The sequence below is a fragment of the Narcine bancroftii genome, chromosome 12 (assembly GCF_036971445.1).
Source record: "Narcine bancroftii isolate sNarBan1 chromosome 12, sNarBan1.hap1, whole genome shotgun sequence".
NCBI lineage: Eukaryota > Metazoa > Chordata > Chondrichthyes > Torpediniformes > Narcinidae > Narcine > Narcine bancroftii.
Window position 1 is genome coordinate 96,093,893 of NC_091480.1, and position 25,801 is coordinate 96,119,693.

General features: G+C 43.9%; 1 protein-coding gene across 2 annotated transcripts in view; it reads right to left on the reverse strand.

Annotated features, from left to right (window-relative positions):
* LOC138746699 (formin-like protein 1) overlaps positions 1 to 25,801 on the reverse strand; it is a 167,742-nt gene that overhangs the window by 86,839 nt on the left and 55,102 nt on the right. For both annotated transcript variants that reach the window (XM_069905011.1, XM_069905012.1), the window contains exon 2: positions 10,777 to 10,860. In XM_069905011.1, coding sequence (XP_069761112.1) covers positions 10,777 to 10,860 — 84 coding nt within the window. The remainder of the gene's footprint in view (positions 1 to 10,776; positions 10,861 to 25,801) is intronic.

A 25,801-nucleotide genomic window follows, 5' to 3' on the forward strand; every position in this document is an offset into this window, starting at 1 on the left:
GGGAAAACATCTGACTCCATCCCCATCTTGTTTCCATCTCCTTCATTAACTGGTGTTTTATATATATATATTTTTTAAAAATATATATATCACACATACATATAATATCAATAAGAAAGTAGGTGGGCTGATTAGTAGGTTTGTAGATGACACAAACATTGGTGAAGTTGTGGTTGGTGAGTAAGGTTGTCAAAGGAAACAACAGGTTATGGATTTATTGGTGCAAGATAGTTGATGGAGTTGTTGGGCTCTCAGAAAGATCAGTCAGCAGAGGAAAAAATGTGAATTTTGTAGGCCCGTCCCCCCCCCCCCCCCCCCGTCCCCATATCACATGCCAGGAGCACCTCAAACCACTCAGTAATGGAAAGATGACTGTAGGTGCAGTTTCTAATCTAGATAGCACTTCAGTGCATGGCTGACAGTGTAGAGATTCAGCGAATGCAGATGGTTATCACGTAGCGTTTGCAGGCAGCTTGGAAGACTGATAGGATGCCGCTTCTTTTTTTTTCCCGGTCATCGGCTTTTGCGTCCCAAGTAAGGAAGGCGATGTCCAATTGTACACCCCTCCACAAACGTTTCCTCTTCTTGTGCTCATTAGTGAGACTATGTTTGGAATACTGTGTGCAAGGTCAATCTTGTCACCTGAGCAAGGATATGGTTTCTGGGGAAGTCAAACAATCTATTGATTCCTGGGATAAGAGTTGTTCTCTGAGGTGTGATTGGCCTGTAGTCACTAGCTGCAAGAATGAGAGATGATCCCATTGATACAAATTGCTGGGGGTTCAATCTGAATTTTTGCCAGTATTGAAACATTGAAGGCCTTTCAAGAGAACTTAGGTTAAGTTTCTTCATGTGGAGCATAGCCAATATACTAAAGGCTCCACATGCACTGTGGGCTTCTCTATGTTGGAGAGACTAGGCGCAGACTGGGAGATCGCTTTGCTGAGCACCTTCGCTCTGTCCGCATCAATGACAGGGATATCCCTGTGGCCAGTGATTTCAATTCCGTGCCCCACTTCCATGCTGTCATGTCTGTCCATGACAAACCAGGGCCACCCATAACTTGGAAGAGCAACCCTAATTTCTCCTCTGGGCACTCTCCAACTAGATAAGATTATCATCGACTTCTCTGGTTTCTGCTAACTCGCTCCCTGTTCTCCCTCTCTTCCCTGTCCCTCTGACTTTCCTCCACCTCTTCACCCCCTTCCCCTTTCCATTCCATTCACAGAGCCACCCTTCTCCCCGTTTACTGTTGTACCCTCCCTCCTTTATCCACTGGCGTCACTAGAGGGGTGTGGACCACAACGGGTTTCACCAAAATGACCATCTATAAAATTTTTGTGCAGTGTTTCAGCAGAAATGAATTATTTTTTATAAAAATACCCCTGTAGTTACTTATAACACAGACATTTTTTGTATGCCCAGCTTACATGTATCAATCTACCTACAAGGCTAAAACTCGATGCTCATTTACTTTTTGAACTTTCTAATGTGCTCTGGTCAGAGCCGTCATTATTACCCAATTGCAATAACTCTTCAAATCACGTAGTTTCGTCTGCACGTGCTTCAAGCATGCGCTGTTGTTTTCATTGCTGCTTTGCATATAATATTGTAATTTAAAGGTGCAATTTTAATTTTGCTAGTTGTTTATCTCACTTCTATTGCCATAATATTCAGTGATAAACGGGAATTACGATTTACAAGTAACATTAGTACAAAAGAAATTACAAAGGATTCTGTATGGTCTGGTACGGGTGGAGGTCCATGGGGGAGGGGGTTCTGGTGACATCATGAGTTACTGCACTTGGTGACACCAACCTAGTGACATCACTGATCGCCTCCTGCCTATGGAACCATGTTCCTCCCCTGTCCCTCCCCCCACCATTTTGTTCAGGCACCTGCCCTCATTCCTTGATGAACATTGGTCATGTATCTTTATCTTTGCTACATAAAGTACACGGTTTGATCTGCTGAGTTTCTCCAGCGTCGTGCTTTTACTCTGTCCATAGATGTTGCCTGACCCTACTGAATAGCTTCAGCTCATTCCATTTTTATTTCAGGTTCTGTCTGATTATAATTGAGAGAATTTATCAGGGTAGACGTTCAGGGAGATGAGAATTGTAGGGTAAAGGATAAGTTTTTGGATGAAATGAGAAGAAATGTCTTCTAAATCTTCGGGAATTTATTATCTTGGAGGCACGTGAATGCTCAGTCATCAGGAACATTCTAAAAATCTGTTGATTGGATAACAAAGGATTTAAGGGAGGTAAGAATTGGAGCAAGAAAGTGAAAAATGTTTGGTGGAGCTGCCACAGAATTCCCTCAATAAACATCTCTTCTTCCTTTTGTTCATTGCGTTCTCATCTATATAGAGTTCCATGCAACATCGTTGTTCCCGAATCACTTGGTGACTCAATACTGAAGGGAAAACTTGAATAGAATGCAAGCACAATTTTTATAGCTATCACACAAATTACATGGACATGGAAACACGACTCTAGTGTTCATGTGTCAAAGGAGTGTAGACAATGGATTCGTTTAGTGGCAACTCCCCCGAATCTTTAGGCTATGCCCTTTGGTTCTAGCCCACTGCACGTAGATGGAAATGAGGAACTGAGGTGGACTCGTGACAAACACAGAACAGGCTTGAAGGGCAGAATGCCCCACTCCAGCACCTAATTTGTGGGAGTGCAGTCAGCAAGAACTGCAAGAGTAGCTTCGGCAAGCACTACCTTCCTGTTTCGGGAGACTAAAGGACTGGCTGAGATCGAGAAATATTCCTCTTTTCTCTGCAGCCTTGCTCTATAATTAGAAACTCACCTAATGCAAAATCACATGCATAACCCTGCACCCTCACCTTTTCTTGTTGATTAAGCCAATTCTGGAATAAATTCTGTTTACTCTTGCTGGAATAAAACCTGCAAATGGATATTGGCATTTATAAATATAATTTAAGCAATGACTTTTGTCACTTGAAGCTGCAACAACCAGTTTGATTTTCAAAATACAGTAAAAATTCCTGGTATCCAAAACCTATGGGGACTGGTAGATGCCAGATAAGTGAATTTTCCAGTTGCTTGAAATTGCACATTCCGTGATTGGCAAACTAATGGCGAGTTGTGCCAATTTTAAACTTCTGTGTGTTTTTCTTTTAACCTATTTATTATCCAAGTTTTTTTTTTGCCGGTTGCTTGAATTCCGTATATCAGGCTGCACTACGTGAAGATGTTTACTTCTGTGGGGGTGTAGAGGAATTCTGCAGATGTCAGACTTGCAAGAGGACCCATTCATCTGCAAAAAAGGAAAAGTTGTTCCAAAGATGCTTCATTGACATAGGTGAGGGGTATTTGGTCAGATGAAAATAGCATTTAACCAGGGAATCACCCTTTTTGCATCCAATGTAGAGAAGTCTGTCATATGAACATGACCATCTCATACAGTCCACACTTTCTATAGTTTCCATCTATGTGATTCGAACATCGTCAGCAACGAGAAAGCATCTGGAGTGCTGTGTGCAGCTCTGGTCCCCTCACTTGAGAAAGGGGTGACCACAATGCCATTATAGTGCTGGCGACCCAGGATAAAATTCCACTTCGTCTTTAAGGAGTTTGTACATTCTTCACGTGCCTCCGTGGGTTTCCTCTGGGTGCTCCGGTTTCGTCCCATGCCTGGTTAGTAGGTTAAGTGGTCACATGAGTGTATTTGGGTGTTACGGACTCGTGGGCTGGAAGGGCTTGTTAAGGTTTTCAGAGGGTTCCCACATGGATCGATGTGAACTGAACCCTCTTCCAGTTATCGGAACTTCACTATGAAGAAGGTGTTCCAATTCAATGGCTTTAAGCTTTGAATTTCCAGCAGAGGTTTCAGTTACAGCTCCACGATAATACTTTACCATCACTTTTCAAATTGCATTTCCCCTTTTCCACCTCTCGACTATTCATCCATCAGCCTTCTTGGTGATACCTTTTAAAGATGTATTCATTTATTGACATTGCAAAACGCAGTATTTATTAACATGTACATGCTATGCATATGTATTGTTTGTCCGTATGCGTGTTTGCAGTGTTTTGCACCAAGGAGTAGAGAACACTCGTCGGGTGACACTTGTACAATTGGAAGATAAATAAACTTGAACTTGATAAAGAGGCAACCTTCATTGCTTCCTTGGGAAGAGAATTCCACAGATTCACTACTTTCAGGGAAAAGCAGTTCCTGCTTATCTGCATCTTCAATCAACTCCCATGGATCTGGAGGCTTTGTCCCCTTGTTCCAGACTCACCTGCCAGTGGAAACAACCCCCTACTACTTAATTTATTTCTTTAATTATTTTATATACGTCTCTACAAGATTCCCCTTCCCCCCCGCGCCCCCCCCCCCCATCCTTCTGAGCTCAATAATCCCAGGTAACTCAATCTCTCATCATAAGGAAACCCCTTAATTTCCAGGATCAACCTGGCGAACCTCACCTGCCCCAGCTCCAAGGCCTTTCTTTTCTCAAGTGAGGGGACCAGAGCTGCACACAGCACACCAGATGCATCAGTGCACATGACCACGATGAAGGTAGCATGCCAACTTGTGGGGTTCGTGATGTGCTGGTCCAGGAAAGCATCACGGATGCATTCCGTGACCTCCTCAAGACCATCTTGACTGCCTTGATTTGACCAATCAAACTCATGAAAACTGCTGTTCCATTTTTACACAAGTCAATTATTGCCTCTGCCATTAAATGGCCTGTGGTCTACTTCCATCAATCCTTCCTCCCCCCTCCCCCCACCACCACCCACCACTTAGCTATTCCTATTTTCTACATGGATTGATTCAATGTTTTGTTTCTTAGAGCCTATATCATCTCAGCTCACTATTCTTGTTTCAAATGCCATGGGTGTTCAGATAAAATGTCCTTATGCTCACTGACTTTTTACAATCTAGTTTCAACGGGGCCTTTTCGTCTCTTGCATTTGATGTTCCCACCTTCTACATTTTCTTATCTAACTTTTGCATTTGGTCTCCATTCTACTTTCCTCTGCAATTGCCATAATAATTTAAACCCACCCCTGTAGTACGAGCATTCCGATCCTGCCCAATGTGTACTGGTCCCACCTCCCCTCCAAATGGTCCAGGAATCTGAATCACTCCCTCTTGCACCACTTCTCAAGCAAAAAGTTCACCCCAACTCTCCTGCTATTTCTTCTCCAAATTGGCACTGGTTGCAATCCTGAGATTACTACCTTTGAGGCCCTATCCCCCTAAATGCAGTTTGTAGGGTTTGACCCCTTTTGAACCTACAACATTGGCATCTACATACAAGGTGCCGCTTAATAGATCAAGGAATCTGGGTTCAACTTGACCTCCGATACTGTCCCAGATGCACATTCTAACAATATGCAGGCTCATTGGCCACGGTAAATTTGTGGTAGATTCTGGGGGAAGTTAATGGGAAGATGAAACGACAGTAGTTGGCCTCATCAGCAACAATGATGAGTAGCACAACAGAGAAGAGGTGGAAAATCTTGTGGTATGGTGCGAGTGTAACAATCGGAGTCTCAATATGGACAAGAGAAAGGAGATGATTGTGGACCAGGAACAACCCCCCCTCTACTACACCTTTATAGCTCAGTAGTGGAGAGTAGAGGATACCAAATTCCTTGGAGTTCACTTAACAAGTCACCTATGCTGGTCACAACATCTCCTCACTTGTTAGGAGGCCCCAACAGTAGGCACGTTCAAGCAGGCTCTTCACCTTTACGCCTAAAGACTTGCCTCTCTGAAGGGGCCATGGCCAACTCTGAGGTGCTGATTCCAACCCTTCTCGGGGAAGGATAACCGGCGGAGCGCATGTGAATGTACAGCCGCTGTAAGCGGCAGGTTAGGGGCAGGCTGATGAGGCTGTCAGCCAGCAGCCCATCTCCTCACTCACCCCTCTCCCTCCATGGCAGGGGCGGTGGGCAGGAGCCATCAGGGCAGCAGAGGTCATTGGAGTCAGTCGGAGCTGGCGGAAACCGTCAGGGGGCAGCTGGTGCGGACTGTGACAGCCTTAACGGGCCACTTCAGTCTTCGGGGCTGCTCTCTGCGGCTCAAAATGCAGTAGAGTAATGGCCATCTTCCCTACCCATAATCCCCCATGCAGCTGGAATTGTTCTGGGAAACACAAAGCGGTTCCAGTTGAAGGGGGATTATGGGTAGGGAAGACATCCATTGCTCTGCCGCGTATTTATGACGGGTGACACGAGAGCACCAGTTGCCCCACCTCCATCGGCTCCGGAGGGTGCTACGAAGTGCCTCTCCATATGAATGTGATGCTGGAGCAGCCTTTTAGTGCTGCTGTCTGAAAGGCAAGTTTTAAGTTTTCGATCTGCTCTTGTAGCCGGCCTCCAGGAAGAGGCCTGGTGTGAAATGGCCTAGTGTCTGCACTTCCTGAGAAGACTAATGCAGACAAGGCTACCAGCCATCATTTTGTCAACCTTTTATAGCAACTCCATCGCGAGCGTCCTGGCCAGCTGCATCGTAGTGTGGTAATGGTTGGTGTAGAGCATTGGATCGCAAGTCAATCCACAGGGCCTTAAGAGTGGAAGAGAGGATCACGAGAGTTTCCCTCCCCCATCAACGTGATCGATGTTCGAAGAGGGTTTGCAAAATCCTTGTGGTCTCCAATCACGTCGGGAAAGAGATCCAGGAGGGTCAGAGCCAGAACCGCCAGACTGAGAAACAGCTTCTTCCCACGGGCAGTGAGAATGCTGAATGACTAAAATAAACTACTCACAATAACCATCTGAGACTCCACTATTTCTTAAACAGCATTTATTTCTATATATGTATTGCATATATACATACATTATTCGTTTGTATGTGTGTCATGTCTGGTTGTGTGTTTTGACCCAAAGACCAGAAAAACGCTGTTTTGTTGATTTGTACTTGTACAATTGGATGACAACAAACTTGTACATGGCAGAATAAATTGGATTCATATAGTGTTGGTGCAAACTTGCAGTGTCAAAGGGCCTCATTCTGTTCTGTACAACTGTGAGAGGAAAAAAAAACAAATGGAAAAGGCAAAAGAAAGGGGATGCTACAGAGATAAATGCAAGAGGTCCAAAATAAGCATCAGGTGGTCTGGGGCAACATTTGTGATCAACGTTCTTTATAGAATGCATTTCAGATCGTTTGTCTAATGAAGAAGGAAGGGAATTAGGCCATATCAACAATATATCAAAAGCTTTAACAACTTGGGTTCAGTGTAAAAAATAGGTAAAGATAAAAATACAAGGCATTGAACTAGAAAAAGGCAGCGAGAGGACATGAACATGACCTAAATAAGCTGGGGGGTGGGGGAAAAGCTGGTGAAACCATCCCCTTCTGTCCACCTTGTCCATGCAGACCATATTGGCCCTCTATGCTATTCCTCTTCACCTATACTGGCCTTTACCTTTCCTATGCAAGTACCTTTTAACTATTCTAATTGTACCTACCTCTACTAAACTCTTCTGGGAGGTTAGTCCAAATAATCACCATCCTCCATGTCGAATGTCTTCACCTCAGACCTCCTTTCAGTTTTTCCCCCTCTCACCTTCAACTCTGCCCTCTCTATTGTTTGACTTCCCTGGTCTGGGAAAGGAACTATAATCAACTATCCCACAGGCAGTGAGAATGCTGAACAACCAAAGCAACCTCTCTCTCTAACCATGGACAAGGTGGGCAGAAGGGGATGGTTTCTATGCTGTGCAATTCTACGATTTAACATTGATCCCTGAAACAACATTATAAGAGCAATTTATCTGACCACTTATTTATTCTGCACCCTCATTCAGCACACCCTGGACATCCTGGTCATTCATCACCAAGTCACGTTCAAGTCATGTTTATTGTCCTCTGATTGCACAAGTACAACCCAATGAAACAGAGTTCTCCAGTCCTCGGTGCAAAACACGTAGACACACAACCAGTCATAACACACAGACAGACAAATAATACATATGCACGGCAAGTATTATAGCAACAAAAGTAAATTAATAAAAATTGTTTTGTACAAATGAAAGTCTCGGATGGCTAATGTGAGCAGTTCCTTTGGTCGTTCTGCATTCTCACTGCCTGTGGGAAGAAGCTGTTCCTCAGCCTGGTGGTGCTGGCTCTAATCCTCCTGTATCCCTTCCCCGACGGGAGCGGCTGAAAAGTGCTGTGTGCAGGGTGGAAGGGATCCTCAATGATTTTGCGCACTTTCTTCAGAGCTCACGTTGATTCTCTTCAGCAACCATACCCCATTGTGATGCAGCCAGCCAGGACTCTCTTGTTAGAGCTCCTGTAGCGGGTTGACAAAAAATGGTGGCAGGTAGCCTTGCCCGCTTCAGTCATGTCAGGAAGTGCAGTCACTGTTGCCCCTTCCTGACCACTGAGGAGATGTTGAGAGTCCACAATAGATCACTAGTTAAGTGAACTCTGAGGAACTTGGTGCTCTCCACTACAGAGTTGTTGATGTGTAGTGGAGAGTGATCGTTCCTGGTCCTCCTGAAGTCTACAATCATCTCTTTCGTCTTGTCCACATTGAGACTCAGGTTGTTACTTTCGCGCCATTTCACGAAATTTTCCACCTCTTCTGTGTAGTGCGGGCGCATTGTTGTTGCGGACGAGGCTAATGACTGTTGTGTCATTTGGAAACTCGATGACACTGTTGGAGCTAGATCTGGTGACGTAGCCGTGGGTCAGTAGTGTGTACAGGATAAAGCTGAGCACACATCCCTTGAGGTGCGCCAGTGCTTAGCGTGACAGTGTTCGATATTCTGGACAGACTGGTCTTTCCGTTAGGAAGTCCAGGATCCAGTTACAGAGAAGGGTGTTGAGTCCCAGCCAGAACAGCTTCCCCACCAACCTCTGGGGAATGATCGTATTAAACGCTGAGCTGAAGCCTGGCGTATGAGGCATCATTCTCCATCCAGGATGCACGGAACTCCCACTGTCACCAACTCTGATCTCCACGCTAACCCTTCATCGTTCACTCATCCCAGAACCAAACCTCAGATCTGCAACCATTGCACCCCAACCAGTCCAATGTGTTGCACCCATCCCCCAATAAATATCAGTTCAGACCTCATCACTTTAAAAGATCCCCTCACAGTGCCAGGTCGTACAGGTATGACATTCCACAGATGATTCCTTCAATAACTCACACTGTGATAGAGGGTCACTGAATTGCACTTGATCTCTTAACTGCAAAGTATCCAAGAAATCCTTTTCCTCCAGCCCTAGAAGACACAGTCATGTATCTATCACCTAGCAGCAGACAAAATTCTAATGCAAAAAGACAAGGAGGGCCAGAGGGCCTTTCTGTACAGTACCACACCACGACAGTACTACTCCATGACTTAATGAGCAATTAATGTTTGATAAATTTAGACCCTATCTGAAGAAGCAATGAATGCAGGGGAGGGGGGAGGGGGCGGGGGAGGTAATATGGGGTTCCAGAAAGCGCATAACAAAGTTGAACACTCAAAACTTGTTCCAGGAATTTACCCTTTTGGTAAAGAAACTTTCTCAGCAAAAGCATTCACAAAGAACTCAAGTAAACATGAATCACTCAGAATTCAGAAGGGGTGAGCCATGCTTCTTTTGCCCTCTATGGGACTAAGCTTAGAAAGCACAAAGTTAACATTTGTTTGGAAAGAGGACCATTTCAGTAAAAAAACATCGGCAACTTTTCTTGTTGAATTTTTAAACTTGTCCCAGAACCATTCATCAATTATTTATACAAGGAGCCTCAATTAGCGAATGGTAGTCTTTGCTGACAGCTCAAAAGGTTTGGATCAGGGATATATCGCGTAGATGAGCAGCAAACCCAGGTGATTCGGGGAAAGGAGGTGGCGCACTTGAGAAAGGATGAAAGAGTGTACATAACCATCGGGACGATGGATGGATACAGAGGAAAATAATCTACTTATTTGTCTCCTCCAGCCTTCTCAATTAATCCCGACATTTATATCTCCTCACATTTTGTTTCAACATGGAGGACCATTCATCCCATTAAGTCTTTGCTGTCACCCAGAGATTTCCAATCCCTCACTTTCCTCCCTGTAACTATTTCTCCACTAAGTACATCTTGGTTTATTTGGGCATGATCTCCATTCTCATGCCTTTGTTCCAGATTCCTTCATATTTTCATCAAAGAATTCTTCACCTTGGTCTCAAAAACCCAATTGTCCATGTGTTCACAGTCTTTTTTGGAAGTGGGACAAGAGAACTACCATTTAATAGACATGACCAGCAAAAACACTGCCAAAAGGACTAGGCGCACGAACAATGAACAGGTGTATGCTACCATCAAAGACTGAGATGCACAATGCAAGCATCCAAAGCTGGGGAAGATTTAGAAAAGAAACAGCGGGGAGTGTAATAAGTTGTTAATTAGAATCACTGGCACAATGGGGTTACTGACCACCCTCAAGCTCGAGACCTACATGATTGTTGAAGCCTCGTGAGCTGTTAGTTCAGTCTTCTATTCACTAATTTAGCTCCTTTAATAAATCATTAATTAAAGGTTCTTAGACACATTTAAAAATTGCTGAAATGACCTTTCAAAGAACTGGAGACTTGACGAAAGTTGCAAATCAAATTATTCACCCAATTCAAGTCCATGGTGATGGGCTAGAACACTTGACAAATAATCTCATTCTTCAGTCACCTGTAAAGTGCTGAAGTTGCATGGCCATGATTTCGCTCACACTTCGTTGAGGTATTCAAAAATTTGTAGCTTGACAAATGAAGATGGAAGGTCAAATGGGGTCAATTTACCTGATCACAGATGAGTTCCCATTTCTTCTCATTGTCATACTGGCTCAGCAGTTTCACCTTGTCTGGAGGCAGGTTCATGCAGTTCTGCAAAGAAAGAGAGGGCGGGGAGAACGTTAACCATCATCATCTTGTCACCTGTGGAAAGCAGGAGGAGTAAATCATTCTGCCCTTTGAGCCTGCTCTGACATTCAATATCATCATGCCATATTTTCTCACACTCAACAGTATCTTTTCTGCCCAGAGATATACCCAGTTTCTTAACTACATTCAGTCCCCTGTACAGTATTTCCTGACTTTGACATATGCGACTTATATGATCAAATTTATTTTAAATATATACAAAAATATCTAAAATGTAATGGTTTATGTTATATTTGACAAACTATTACAGAGATACAGGGCACACAAAAGCTAAAATACGCACAGTTACCTTGTTAGTCAGTGTCCCAGGGTCCATAGGCTGGGCACATTTGCGAGTTTCCGTTGGCGCATGCATGGTGGGTCTGCATATTGGAGATCAATTGGCGCATGTGTGAGTTCAATATCATCAGGGCTCTTCATTCTCGCGCATGCGCCAACTGAACTCTAATATGCCAGCCCACCATGCAGGTGCCAACCGAAGACGTGCGCATGCACAGAAGAATCAAGATGGCCATGCTCAGCCTATGGACCCTGGGACGTTGACTAACAAGGTAACCATGGACCAGAATGTGGAAAGATTCACCAAGGATGTTCAACAAATTCAGGAAGCTTTAAGTTGTTATCTTCAAATCTATGATTTTAAAAAAAGAGATTTGATTAAAAAGTTTGCTTTAAGACTTCAGTACTCCACACTCGGGGGTGTCCATAAGTCAGGGAGTATCTGTACTATACTCCAACCTTCTGTGTTTGTGAATTTCCCAGGAATACATGTTTGAGTAAAGAGGTTTTCTTATCATCCTCTCTCATCTTGAGTCTGTAATCTTAACAGCACCCTGACGTTCTTCTCAGCTCCAAGACACATTGGCGTGGTCAACCCAATCTCTCCTCATACGGCCCTACGATATCAAGAACCAGTCTCATGGAACCAATGTTGTATTCTCAACAGGACATCAAAACAGCATACAGGCATGATCTCACCAGGGCCCTACACAATGTGTGCAACATTCACAGTAAGATGGGTTTATAAGGGGTTTGGTACATTAATTGCAAGAAGGTTCTTTCCATTGAGATTGGGTGAAACAAATCCTAGAGCACACAAGTTAAAGGCGATATGTTTAAAGGGAACATTAGGGGGAACTTCACTCAGAGAGTGATGACCATGTGGAAAGAGCTGTTAGCTGAAGTGCTAAATACAGGTTCGATTTCAGAATCTGAGAAAAATTTGGACAGGTACATGGACAGGAGTGTTCAAGAAGCCAATTGTCCATGTGTAGTTTGACACATATTAAAGAGCTGAAGCGCCTACTTCTGTGCTGCAGTATTGTGTGGTTCTATACTCAGGGGAAATTTTAATTCTGTGTACTACTTCACCAGAAGTAAGGGTCGAGAAATCTGATGTTGTTCTGCAGGTGAAAGCCCAAGCAAAATCTTTCTCAGTTTGAACTTTTGTGTCACACTATATTTCCAATGACAATGGAAGCAGTTGAGGACCCACTTTCCAGTCTGACCCTTAAAGTCCCGCCAACTCCCCTCCCACGCACATTTGGAGTTATTATTCACTGATTTATCTGGTTTAAATTTTATATGGCTGATGCTTCGTAAATATCTATCCTCACCGCCGTTCTGAATGAATGAGTAAAATCTAATGCAGAACACATGGATCAGTCCAGGGTCAGCAATGTGCAAAGTGCACACCAATGTAAACCTCACATCCAGCCTGTGATGTACCGTGGCTCACTCACAATGCCAAAAATATAAGATAAATATTAATAGCCCCAGGCAAAACTGAAATGCATTGAAAATTGAGCATCAACTGCTTTAACACAAACCCATCTAAAAAGAGCAGCAATGACAGCTATGGAATCAATAATGCATGTCTTTTAGACACTGCACAGAAAAATATCTGAGCTCTCTGCAGCTCACATCGCCAACTACAGTCATAACAGCCTCATCTTGTCTGCCACAACCAACAAAAGGATTTCATAATTAAGCACTGACAGTTAGGGTTTTGAAAATATAATCAGAATTGGAAACTGTTCTCTTTTGGCACTTACTTCTGCAATTTATAACTTTTACCGTCCCTGGAATTGTTGGAACATTCATTGAGAAAGAACATGAATCAGTTTTGAGGCCTGCACTGTCCCAGAAAATACAGAGCATTCTTTAAAACCCATTCAGGTATTGCATTGCAGGATGCCTTCCATTAAAAATAAGCCCTTCTGTGTTTACCAGTCTTGCTCGTGAGATCAGCGGACAAAACCCACATGGCTGAGATCCCTACCTTGACCTTGGAAGCAAGGATGGGCTAATTCACCTGACCAATGCAAGTTTTGGTGCCAATAGTTTGGGAGAACACACTAACATTGGGGTTATTGGTCACTAAACAATAGATCTCATGAATCAAGAACACGAGAGACATTGGTGTTGGACAATTAAAGTTTGGTGTCTTATATTACAGGCATTGGGCATTTTGGACAGTTCACCTACCTGTTCTCGACTGTGAAGTTGTTATTGGTCCATCATCTTGAATTGAAACTTTTACCCATTGATGCAATCATGTAACTTGTTAGGCCACGTCAGAGGGAAGTAAAAACAACGCTGGAGAAATTCAGCAGGTCAAACAGTGTATTTTATATCGCAAAGATAGAGATACATAACCAATGTTTCGGGCCTGAGCGCTTCATCGTCATCAAGGTACCTTGATGAAGGGCTCAGGCCCAAAACATTGGTTGCTTATCTTTATCTTTGCTACATAAAGTACAATGATTCACTTGCTGAGTTTCTCCAGCGTTGTGTTTTTACTTCAATCGCGGTGTCTGCAGACTTTCGTGTTTTACTACAGAAGGAGGTAAAACCTGCTGGTTTGATCCAAGAAACACAAATCAGGCAAGAAAACAGAAAGGACACTGGTGAACAACTTGGATGTTCATAAGGACCCATCTATTCCAAAGACATTTTTTTTTCTATCTTACAGGAATCTCAGCTACAACCGAGTTACTTTGCTTGTCAATCCAACAAGCCTTGCACCAACCTTATCAGGAATTTCATGGACACCCGACCGAGGCTATCCTGGTGTCTCCTCACCAGAAGCCATGGGTGAACCAAGATTTCCACAAACCAGATCTATGCGTTCACATCATGTGATTCAGAATCGTAAAGAAAGACCAGGTACAACCTATGGAAGGCAGCGTCCTCAAATTCTGCAGACCAATTGGCTGGAGTTTTTACAGACATTTTCAACCTCTTATTACAACAGTCTAAGGTCCTGATCTGCTTCAGTTTGAAGCATAGTGAGAGAGTTGGAGTGCGTGAGAAAGTCAAAACTCTTTTATAATAAGAGTAAATAACTATCTCTGCAAAACTCTGCATGTCAAACTGCATGAGTTTTTCAAGCTTTGTTGGGACCAAGGAAAACTGCCTCAGGACCTTCGTGATGCCACCATCATCACCCTGTACAAAAACAAAGGCGAGAAATCAGACTGCTCAAACTACAGGGGAATCACGCTGCTCTCCATTGCAGGCAAAATCTTCGCTAGGATTCTCCTAAATAGAATAATACCTAGTGTCGCCGAGAATATTCTCCCAGAATCACAGTACGGCTTTCGCGCAAACAGAGGAACTACTGACATGGTCTTTGCCCTCAGACAGCTCCAAGAAAAGTGCAGAGAACAAAACAAAGGACTCTACATCACCTTTGTTGACCTCACCAAAGCCTTCGACACCGTGAGCAGGAAAGGGCTTTGGCAAATACTAGAGCGCATCGGATGTCCCCCAAAGTTCCCCAACATGATTATCCAACTGCACGAAAACCAACAAGGTCGGGTCAGATACAGCAATGAGCTCTCTGAACCCTTCTCCATTAACAATGGCGTGAAGCAAGGCTGTGTTCTCGCACCAACCCTCTTTTCAATCTTCTTCAGCATGATGCTGAACCAAGCCATGAAATACCTCAACAATGAAGACGCTGTTTACATCCGGTACCGCACGGATGGCAGTCTCTTCAATCTGAGGCGCCTGCAAGCTCACACCAAGACACAAGAGAAACTTGTCCGTGAACTACTCTTTGCAGACGATGCCACTTTAGTTGCCCATTCAGTGCCAGCTCTTCAGCGCTTGACGTCCTGTTTTGCGGAAACTGCCAAAATATTTGGCCTGGAAGTCAGCCTGAAGAAAACTGAGGTCCTCCATCAGCCAGCTCCCCACCATGACTACCAGCCCCCCCACATCTCCATCGGGCACACAAAACTCAAAACGGTCAACCAGTTAACCTATCTCTGCTGCACCATTTCATCAGATGCAAGGATCGACAATGAGATAGAAAACAGACTCGCCAAGGCAAATAGCGCCTTTGGAAGACTACACAAATGAGTCTGGAAAAACAACCAACTGAAAAACCTCACAAAGATAAGCGTATACAGAGCCGTTGTCATACCCACACTCCTGTTCGGCTCCGAATCATGGGTCCTCTACCGGCATCACCTACGGCTCCTAGAACGCTTCCACCAGCGTTGTCTCCGCTCCATCCTCAACATTCATTGGAGCGCTTTCATCCCTAACGTCAAAGTACTCAAGATGGCAGAGGTCAACAGCATCGAGTCCACGCTGCTGAAGATCCAGCTGCGCTGGGTGGGTCACGTCTCCAGAATGGAGGACCATCGCCTTCCCAAGATCGTGTTATATGGCGAGCTCTCCACTGGCCACCATGACAGAGGTGCACCAAAGAAAATGTACAAGGACTGCCTAAAGAAATCTCTTGGTGCCTGCCACATTGACCACCGCCAGTGGGCTGATATCGCCTCAAACAATGCATCTTGGCGCCTCACAGTTTTGCGGGCAGCAACCTCCTTTGAAGAAGACCGCAGAGCCCGCCTGACTGACAAAAGGCAAAGGAGGAAAAACCCAACACCCAACCCCAACCAACCAATTTTCCCCTGCAACCGTGTCTGCCTGTCCCGCATCGGACTTGTCAGCCACAAACGAGCCTGCAGCTGACGTGGACATTTACCCCCTCCATAAATCTTCGTCTGCGAAGCCAAGCCAAAGAAATAACTATCCAAACTTACTCAGTGGATAACATTTCAACAAGAGTGCTGAATAAAAAGGTGTTAATGCAAAATGTTCTCTCTCCACAAACACAGCCTCCATTTGTACTTCAATTTTGAAAATGAATTTTTACTTTATGTCCTCGGCCTCCACTAATAGCGAGACTGTTTTTGCGCCATGTGATCCATCCTGAATGCAGCGATACATGAACATGCTGTTGGTGTTGCAGAGACTGAAGTGGTCAACCACTGGCATGCAGTTCATAAAGATTCCTTTCCAGCAATCCCTTTATGTTTTTGACATGTCATCCCTCCCAATATAGAACCTGGGAGGGTTGATGGGAATGGAGGAAGAATAAAATGAGATTAAAGTAGAATTAGCGTAAATGGTATTTCATGGTTGGCAGGAATCCAGCGGATCAACGAAACATGTAGATTCATGGAACATTACAGCACAGTACAGGCCATTCAACGCATAATGTCATTGTAAACTTCCTCCGCATCAATACAAGTTTTCTCTACCTCACACCTATAACCCTCTATTATATCCACGTGCATATCTAAGAGTTTTTTGAATGCTGCCATTGTACCAGCCTCCACCACCACTACCACTGGCGATGCTCTCCAGGCACCCACCACTCCCTGAGTATAAAACTTACCTTTGACATCTCCACCAAACTGTCCTCCACTTATCTTATAAATGGATAACATCTGATATTGTTGCCTCAGGAAATAGACACAAGCTGTCCATTCTAACTAGGATCCTCACAATATTCTATCACTTCTCATCCTTCATCGCTCCAAAGAGAAATGCCCTAACTCTGTGAACCTTGCTTCATACGAGATGCTCTCCAATCTAGGCCACATCCTGGTAAATCTCCCCTGCACCCTCTCCAAACTTTTTCTCTCTTGGTCTCCAAATGTTTTTTTTTTAAATTTTATGCAAATGCAAAAATGGTAGAAATCCAGATCATCTTATAAATTTAATCTGTTGTGGAATTTATATATCAGGTTGAAAGTTTTTCAGGCACATCTGATATTACTGTGGACATGACTCAACATTGGTTAGACTAAAATGGCCCAGATGTATTTTTAGTATTTCCAGTTGTTGGAATAAAATTATTCAATTGAAATTGGACAAAAATCAAGATATAATTTCTATTTTATCAAAAAATATAATACTGCATAAGTTAGAAACTGGAAATGAAAACAGGAATACTGAGAACACTCAACAGGTTGCACTAACATCTGGTGGGAGAGAAGCAGAGCTAATACTACTTACAATAAAAGCATTTTGTTTCCATTACCTTTTCATCTTTGACCTACAGATGGTTAGTCCTAATTTTTAAAACATTTTAGACACAACATGGTAACCGACCTTTTTGGCCCACGACCCCGTGCCGCCCAATTACACCCGATTAACCTTCACCCCTGTTACATTTTGAACGGTGGCAGGAAACCGGGGCCCCTGGGGAAAAACCACGCAGGTACAGGGAGAACGTCCAAACACCATACAGACAGCGGGGTTTCGAACCCCAGTTCCAATCGCTGGCACTGTTACATCAACTGTGCAAAGATTAGGGTAACAATATTTGCCATGACAATTTTATGCATTGTTAAAACAGCCCATGAAAAAAATAGAAGCTTTTTCTGAAACATTGCTTCAATTTTACTTGTGCATTTGTCCCATATGCCAACAGCCAAATGATGCTGATTTGTACAAAGTTAATTAGACGCATGCCTTGGAAAACGTTCCAAGCAAGCTGTTCTTTCTCTTTCCCTTCATGAGAAGGTCACCAATGGGCACCCAGAATGAACCTAGAAAAGTACTGCACAAGAACAGGCCCTTTGGTGCACAATGTTTATGCCATTCAGGATGACAATCTAACGAGTCCCACACGGTCCACATCTCTTTCCTCATGCAGGTTCAAATGTCCGTCTGAATACCTCTGAAACATATTCGTATCGGCTTCTACCACCTCCCCTGGCAGCACCTTCCAGGTATCTCCACACTCTCTGTAAAAAGACATGCCTTGCAAATTTTCTTTAGACTTTCCCCTTCTCACCTTAAACCTATGCCCTCCAGTACTTGAAACTTTGATACAAATTAAAAGACACCCCCTCGGCCTCTGATGCTCCAGAGAAAATAATCCAGGTTTGTCCAAGTTTGTACAACCTCATGGCTAATACTCCATTCCAGGCAACATCATGATGAACCTCTCCTCTACGCTCTCCAAAGTCTATATACCCTTCTTGTAGTGTGGTGACCAGAATAGCATACAGTACTCCAAATGTAGCCTTGCCAACGTCTATGCAACATTCCCTGCCAACTGATTCTCAATGAAGCTGTAGAGCCAATCTTATGAAGGGAGGAGTTGTTGTGGTCAGATGCTGAGACCAATGAAGCTTGGAATTGGCTAAAGGGACAGGTTTGTGAGTTTGGAAGGAATTCCATGATGAGCAGCAGAATCCTTTAAAGCCTTGAAGACAACATGATGTTGTCGACTTCAATGTTACATGCATAAGGAGTCGACCATCCATCCTGCTCAACCCTGACCTTGACCTCAGTACCATTTCGATAAGAGGCACAGGATGTGGAGGAGACCATCTCTGCAGACACCATAGTTGAATGCTGGAGAAACTCGGTAGGTCCAACAGTGTAGTTCATCATGGTATGAAGGGCTCAAGCCTGACAGGTTATTTATGTATTTCCATCTCGATAGTAAGATTTTTCCCACCTTTCATCAACTGTGCTGGACAGTACAGAATTCATTCCAAAATCCCATGAATCGTCACTCCATCATCACACTCCAAGTGCAGAACCCTGCTGGTGGAAGATATAGTGACGATTGTCTCTTGAAGAATTGCTTGTAAAGATCACCCCTGAGTCCTGAATGCTGAGACCTTCCAGGCCTTCCAACACCTCAAGAGGGAACACCAGGCTGATCGCAGAAACAGCAGTTGCAACTTTCCACAAGGAAGTCCAACAACACTGGCTGACTGACTACAGAGCTTGCCGTCTCATGCTAGTTTCACAAGTGCGGCTGCCTCCCAGCTCCAGGAGCCTGGGTTCAATCCTGACCTCAGGTGCAGTCTACACGAGTTTGCTCCAGGTCCTTCTGGATCCTCCCACATCCCAAAGACATGCAGGTCGGGTCATTACAAAATTGCCCCTCATGTTCAGGCAAGGGGTAGAATATGGGAAGGAGATGGATGCAAATGGGATTAGAGTCTGACTAGTGCAAATTAGATCAGAGTATATGCTTAGAATGGTCAGAAGTAGCCAAGGGGCTCGTTCCACAGAGTATTGAGTATGATTCTCAACTGCATTAGAGCAGCTTATTTATGGCATTAATAAGGAAGTGTGGGTCATAGGTGCTCTAAGAGATTACTTAAGGTAGTATGTGAGTGGAAGGGTTTGAAAACCACTGCATTTGAAGGATCCACAATGTCTTATTAATGTCAAAAATAAACTGCATGGTGCAATTTCCAGATCAAAATGTTTTTGTAGAAGGAAAAATGATTTTTACCGAGTTCTGATCAACATTTATTTCTTAATTAATATCATACACACAAAAAAAAGTTATTTTATCTCACAGTGTGATCTCACTGTGCAGAATTTAAGGGGAGGTTCAAAAAAGTGGAGGGTGTTGGAATCTGAAGCAAAAAAAAAAACGCTGGAGGAACTCATTGCATTGAAGAACATTAGAATTGTTGACCCTCGGTCGAGATAGAGTACAGTGTTGTGGGGGGATAGCCAGCACGACAAGATCGGGCACCTCTACTCTGCCTTCCTGCCCTGTCCTCATACTGGCTCCCTTATTCTTGCTGAAGGGTTCTGGCCCAAAGCGTCAGGAATTATATTTTCTCCCACAGCCTTTTTCCACCACAAATTAATTGGCACGATTCCAATATGACAGGAGTGGTCAGAGATAATTTGAAGTCCTTTGTAAGTACAGCTGTGGAGGTTAAGTATGAGCAGCCTGTTAACATGAACACTTTTTCTCTCCTCTGTTCTACATCCTCACCTTGCTCACAAGCAGCATTTTCATCACCTGAAGCCAGTAGCCCTTTTCACAACGCAGTGTAAAAAAAAATGAAGATTGTCAGGTAATTTTCCTGGGAACCCTTCTGTGAACCAGTGGTGCGAAAAGGTCGGCCTGGGAATTTTGAACGGATCCGCGGCCCTCCCTCTCCCTGCAAAGTGAAAAGGCAAATGACCAAGCAGGGAAAGCTTTGTGATGTCAGCCCTTGTGTGCTGTGAAATGTAGGCAATTAAAATTAAAAGACACCCCTACCTCCTGAAACCACGGTCGTTTCAGCCCGTCAAGACAACAGCACAATGCGGGATGAATGGCCGACTTTGTTTCCCATAATCCCTCACGCAGGTGGATTTCCCAGCGCAGTTCCAGCTGCGTGAGGAATTTATGGGAAACAAAGTCAGCCATTGTGCCACCATCACGACATGCAGAAGCACGGGGGGTTGGGCGCAGGCTGGCAGCCAGTGGTGGGGGTGGGGGGACGGAGTGGGCAGCAACCGATGGAAGGTGGGGGGGGGGTGGACTTACTCCTGTGAGTGCATAAGACATCATTGGTTTGGGGCGGGGAGGGGTGGGACTCCACCTAAATTGCCGAGGAGGGAAAATTCATGGGAATTTGGACCGTGGTGTGAAAGGCCCCAGAGGTCCTGAATTCCCGGGAATTTCACCAGGACAAAGTAGGGTCACCACTCGCCTGCGGGTGAAAACAGCAAGTGGTTCCCAACCTTCCCCCCCCCCTCCCCCCCACTCACATTCCAGCCTTAGAAAATCCATTACTAACCATCTATGCCATTGGGGCTCTGTGGTTAATAAGGTGATAGGCAAGTGGAAAAATTAACGGTTGAGAACCCCTGCCTTAAGTGAAAGCTCATCTTCATCTGCCAGTGGGGCACTGCTGGCTCCATCTGAACCTGTGGCTCCCTGTGGGAAGCCCTATTCAGAAGGAAAAATGAGATTGTGGGAACCCGCAGATCACTCCCTCCATTCTGCTTCATCAACTAATAGCCAAAGGTAGCACTAACACCACCTGGCATTTCACAAAGTGTGTTTTAAAAAAAAAAATCACCTTCAGACCTGAACCAGTTTTAAAAATAGTCTAATGGTGTTGGAGCACTACAAATGCTTCCCCTTTCAACTACTGTTACATACAGTCATGCTGTAAACTCCAAATATTGGATGAGGGTTCAGTGGTAAGGAAGGGAATCATTAAAATGGCTCTCTGCTTAACTGGTGTGTAATTAATTCTGTAAGCATGGGCTGCCTGTTCCTGGAATATCTGTTACAATTCCCTGCAGATTAAAATTTATTTCAATGCTCACTTATCTAAAATATTTTTGCCAGCATTGTTCCACGCCAGATGGATTGCAGACTCCAGTTTGGATCACCTGACGAGGCACAAAGTCCCAAAAAGCTTATTTGAGAGGTGCAGTTTTGGAACATTGCAGAGAGACACGAACAAAAGGTCAAAAAGGTGAATGGTCAAGGGTAAAGAGATCACTGATGATGCAAAGACCAGCCAGAGAGGGTCAGTCAGTGCAAGAATGAACAAAAGGGGAATTGGTTTGGGACCAAACGGAGGATGGAGGGAACGGGTGAAGTCCCTCGGACATCTGACAGAGGGATATTGGGGCGTGTGTTTAAAATCTGAGCAGCACCACGAAGGGTGGCGGAAGGCTTGGGAGACGGGGCCCCAGTGGATGAGGGGAAAGGTGCACAGAGCAGGAAGGAATTGAAACTGTGATGGATTATATGGAAGTAGAAGGAAAAACTGATAGAAAAGTAATGGATTGTATGGAAGGAGAAATAATTTCACTTCAGATAGCATCCTAAGTGTCAAAACACACCAGCCAGTCTCGCAATGGTCATAGAAGGTAAAGATATATTATTGATGTTTTGGGCCTGCACCCCTCCTCAAGGTATGAGAGAAAATAGACAAGCAACTGAATTAAAGGCTAGGGAAATGTCTGTCCATGGTCTCATGCACTGCAAGACTGAGATCACCCGCAAATTGGAGGAACACCACCTCATCTTCTTCCCATCTGGGAATCCTGCAACCCAATGGTATTTACACTGACCTCCAGTTTCTGTTGAAACCACCCACCCTTCTATCTTCTTCCCTCCAGCTCTTTCTGTTTCCATTCATAAAATCAACAGGAACTCAGCCGTTCTCGCAGCGTCCATAGGAAGATATATTATCAACATTTCGGCCTGGAGCCCTTCTTCAAGATGTAAAAAGGCAGGCAAGTATATACAATAAAAACTGGGAGGGGAGGACTCCAGAAGGTGCTAATTGGATAAGACAAGAGAAAAGGTGAGAATTGATTTTGGCTCTGTGAGGGTGCCAAGACTGAAGATGAAGTGTTCCTCCAATCTGCGGGAGGTCTCAGCCTGGCAGTGCATGAGACCATGGACAGACATGCCAGCAAGGGAATGGTAGAGAGAATTGAAATGGGTGGCACTGGGAAGTCCACACTATTGCAATGGTTAGAGCTGAGGTGCTCAACAAAGTGATCTCCCAGGCTGCACCCAGTCTCTCCGATGTAGAGGAGACCCCATTGCTCTTGTTATATCCAATTAGCACCTTTTGTCTGTTGGTCTGTACTCCTCCCCTCCCATTCTTTCCCCCACCTTCTGATGCTAGTCTATTTTCACTCACATCCTGAGGAAAATAATATTTCTTTCCCTCTGATGGATGTTGCAAGACCAGCTGAGTTCCTCCAGCATTTTTGCTTTTTGACCACAATCGTAGGTTCTGCAGCCTCACGAGTTTCACAGCGCTCCAAGGTCAGGTCAGTCCAGAATGTATGACAAAGAGCCAAGTAATGTGGGAAATGTAGCAGCTAAACTGCAGAGCAACGCTCCACTGTCAGACCAAATCGTAGTTTAGATCAGCTATTGTAGTTCCAACCTTTCGGAGCTTCAGCAGTCAGGAAAAATCTCCTTTGAAAAGATCATCCGATCCTCCCAGGAGCATAGCAGTGGCCTTGGTTTTAAGATCTCATTGAAAGATCAACAGATCAGCTGCTCTTCGGTTTAAAATCACTTTAGAAACCATCCAACAGATGCAGATTAAAAAAAAAGGAGAAAAAAAGTTGTAGGCTTAACTCAGCTTTAATTGTGAGGATTCCGATCATTTCAAGTCAATAGAGCATCTCACTGCTTTATTACCCTGAAACAATCCCACAAGAAAACTTACTGTAATTAAAATTCTGTTGGCTTCCTCTTAAATGGGAACAAAAACCATCACCATCTAATTATGGTGTAAAAATGTTGCCTTGTGAGCTTGGCTCAGTTTGTGCACTCACATGCCAGCTCATTCTAGTCATAGCAAAGTCCAAGACAGACATCTGTCCACAGCTAATCTTCAGATGAGATGGTATCAGTGGTCAGAACAACACATTTCACCTATTTTTAAGATTCTAGACTAAAACCACAAGCAAGAGCAGGTGAACAGACCTTAAGATATAATTAGATGGTGAACTTGGGCCATCATTGAACAATTTACAAAGTATCTCAACCTCCACCAGTTGCTTTTCTTCTCAAGCTCGTTCATTATGATCTGATCATACACGTACAACCCGATGCAACACCTTCTCTCCAGACCACGGTTAACGCACAAAAACAAACAATACACAGTACATATATGACCGGAATAAGTCGATATAAAAATTTAAGATAACGTTCATGATTACAGGATACTCAATGCCTATAGGAAGAAGCTATTCCCCAGCCTGGCAGGCCTGATTTTGATGGTCCTGCACCACCTTCTTGATGGTAGTGAGTCACAGATGCTGTGTGCTGGATGGAAAGGGTCTTCTAAAATTCCTATATTTTTTTTATCCATACACATTATCATAGTCAAATATAGAGTACAATAACCAAATATTAGTGTCGAATCATGATGGTATAACCCCCACCCCCCTCCCCCGGAAATCCCCAAGACTAAAGAAATAAGAAAAAGCATGAAAATAAGAGAAAAGTAAACAAGAAGCCTGATTGCCAGAAGATACCCATCTCATCCCTCACATCTCATCACCACAGACTTTCTCTAGGTATTCAGAGGAAGGTTCCTCGCACCAGAAGCATATCTGCATTTGCTGTTCCTTGATTCCATTCAACAATAAATGCACACAGCAACCCTGAGGGAAAAAGTGTCCGTTGCACTTAGCACAATAAACTTGACTGGCAGAGTACATAGAAGGCAGAGTCAACAATCTAGAGAACCTGTCAGACGTAGAGACAAGAGCCTGCTCTACCATTTAATAGGATTCTGGCTGATCCAACTTTCCTCGTGCACTTTGTTGGACTGGAAGTGCATCTCTGTCACAGAATCCACCCTCAAAATTCTCCATGGGAAGAAGTCCCAAAGTCTCAAGATCTTCAGAGGAGAAACTCTTCCTTTTCTCAATCTTTAATTGGTGTCCCCTTATTCTGGGACATCTCCTCCCGTTCTAGCTCTCAGCTTCTACCATGTAGCCCTATAATCAATATTCCACATTTTATTAAGATTGCTTTTTATTCCTCTAAATGAGTAAAATTCCACCCTCATTGGATAATTCTTCCATACCCAGAATAAACCTGGTGTACATTCTCTGAACGGTCAATGAAATAACATCATCCCTTGAATACTGCTCCAGATATAATCTCACTCACGTCTTGTACAGTCGCAGTACAACATCCCTGCTTTGACACAACTATTCTGAAATAAAGGACCAAAAGTCAATTAGCCTCCCTAATACCTGCTGCCTTTATGCGCTTGCTTGCTATGTTTTGTGCATGAGGTCCTTCTCCATCACACTTTCTACATTTTTTCTCCTTTGAAATAATACTGTTTTACGCTCTCCAATCCAAAGCAAACAACACGATGCTTTGTTTACCAACATTTTTCGCGCTCATCAAACCGGTCAATTTTTCTCTTTTTAAAACTGTATCCTCTTTGGAACATCTTCCCATCCATTTTTGTGTAGACTACAAACTTGGCCCTTGTGCACTCACCTTCTATCTCCAAATCATTAGTATTACTGGGTACTCAGATAGCTGACGGGCATACGTTCCCACATCCCACCTTAAGCAGTCCATTAGTAATCACAGAGCACCGATGGCATAGGGAATACTTAAAGTGGTCTGTGAGTGGAAAGAAAAAGGTTGAGAACCACTGATCTGGTTTATTTTTGTTCCCAATCCTTTAAATTGATGAAGGATTTTGATAGAGAGAATAATTCCACATGAGGTAAAGTGTAAAGAAATGCTATCAAATGTGAGGATGTCACCAAAAAAAATGCACAGGAAGTTCAGCAGGATTTTGATGATGGCCCTAGTTAGTGATTACACAATGCCATTATAGCATCAACCCAATGGACTGAAGTATACCGAGTACCTATTTCCTAAGAGAACTCCAATGTACTCAAGAAGGCAAGTAAAATTTAGGAAGCAATAGTGTTTGAGATAAGGAGATCACTCATTGGAGCTCTTAAAAGTGTTGTACTCTGGTCCTGAACTTTATTCTTTTGCAAGCAATGCTGAAGGTGAAGTGAATGAAGGGCTAGCACAGTATCTACTATTGAACACATTTCCCTCATCAAGCACACATTTCATCACCAGGGCCTTTCTCTATATTTTTGGAGGCAGGTTCCTTCTCAGCCCACATACCAGGGGCACATCTGCCAAGCTGCCTGTGTTGTGAGGGGAGGCTCTCAGTGCCAGGAAGTTGTGCAAATAGTTGTTCTGCTTTCTGCTTCTGGTCTTCAGCTTGCCAGCACTTCCCTCAACACCGTTCAAAGTTCACCCTCGCCCACTGCACCC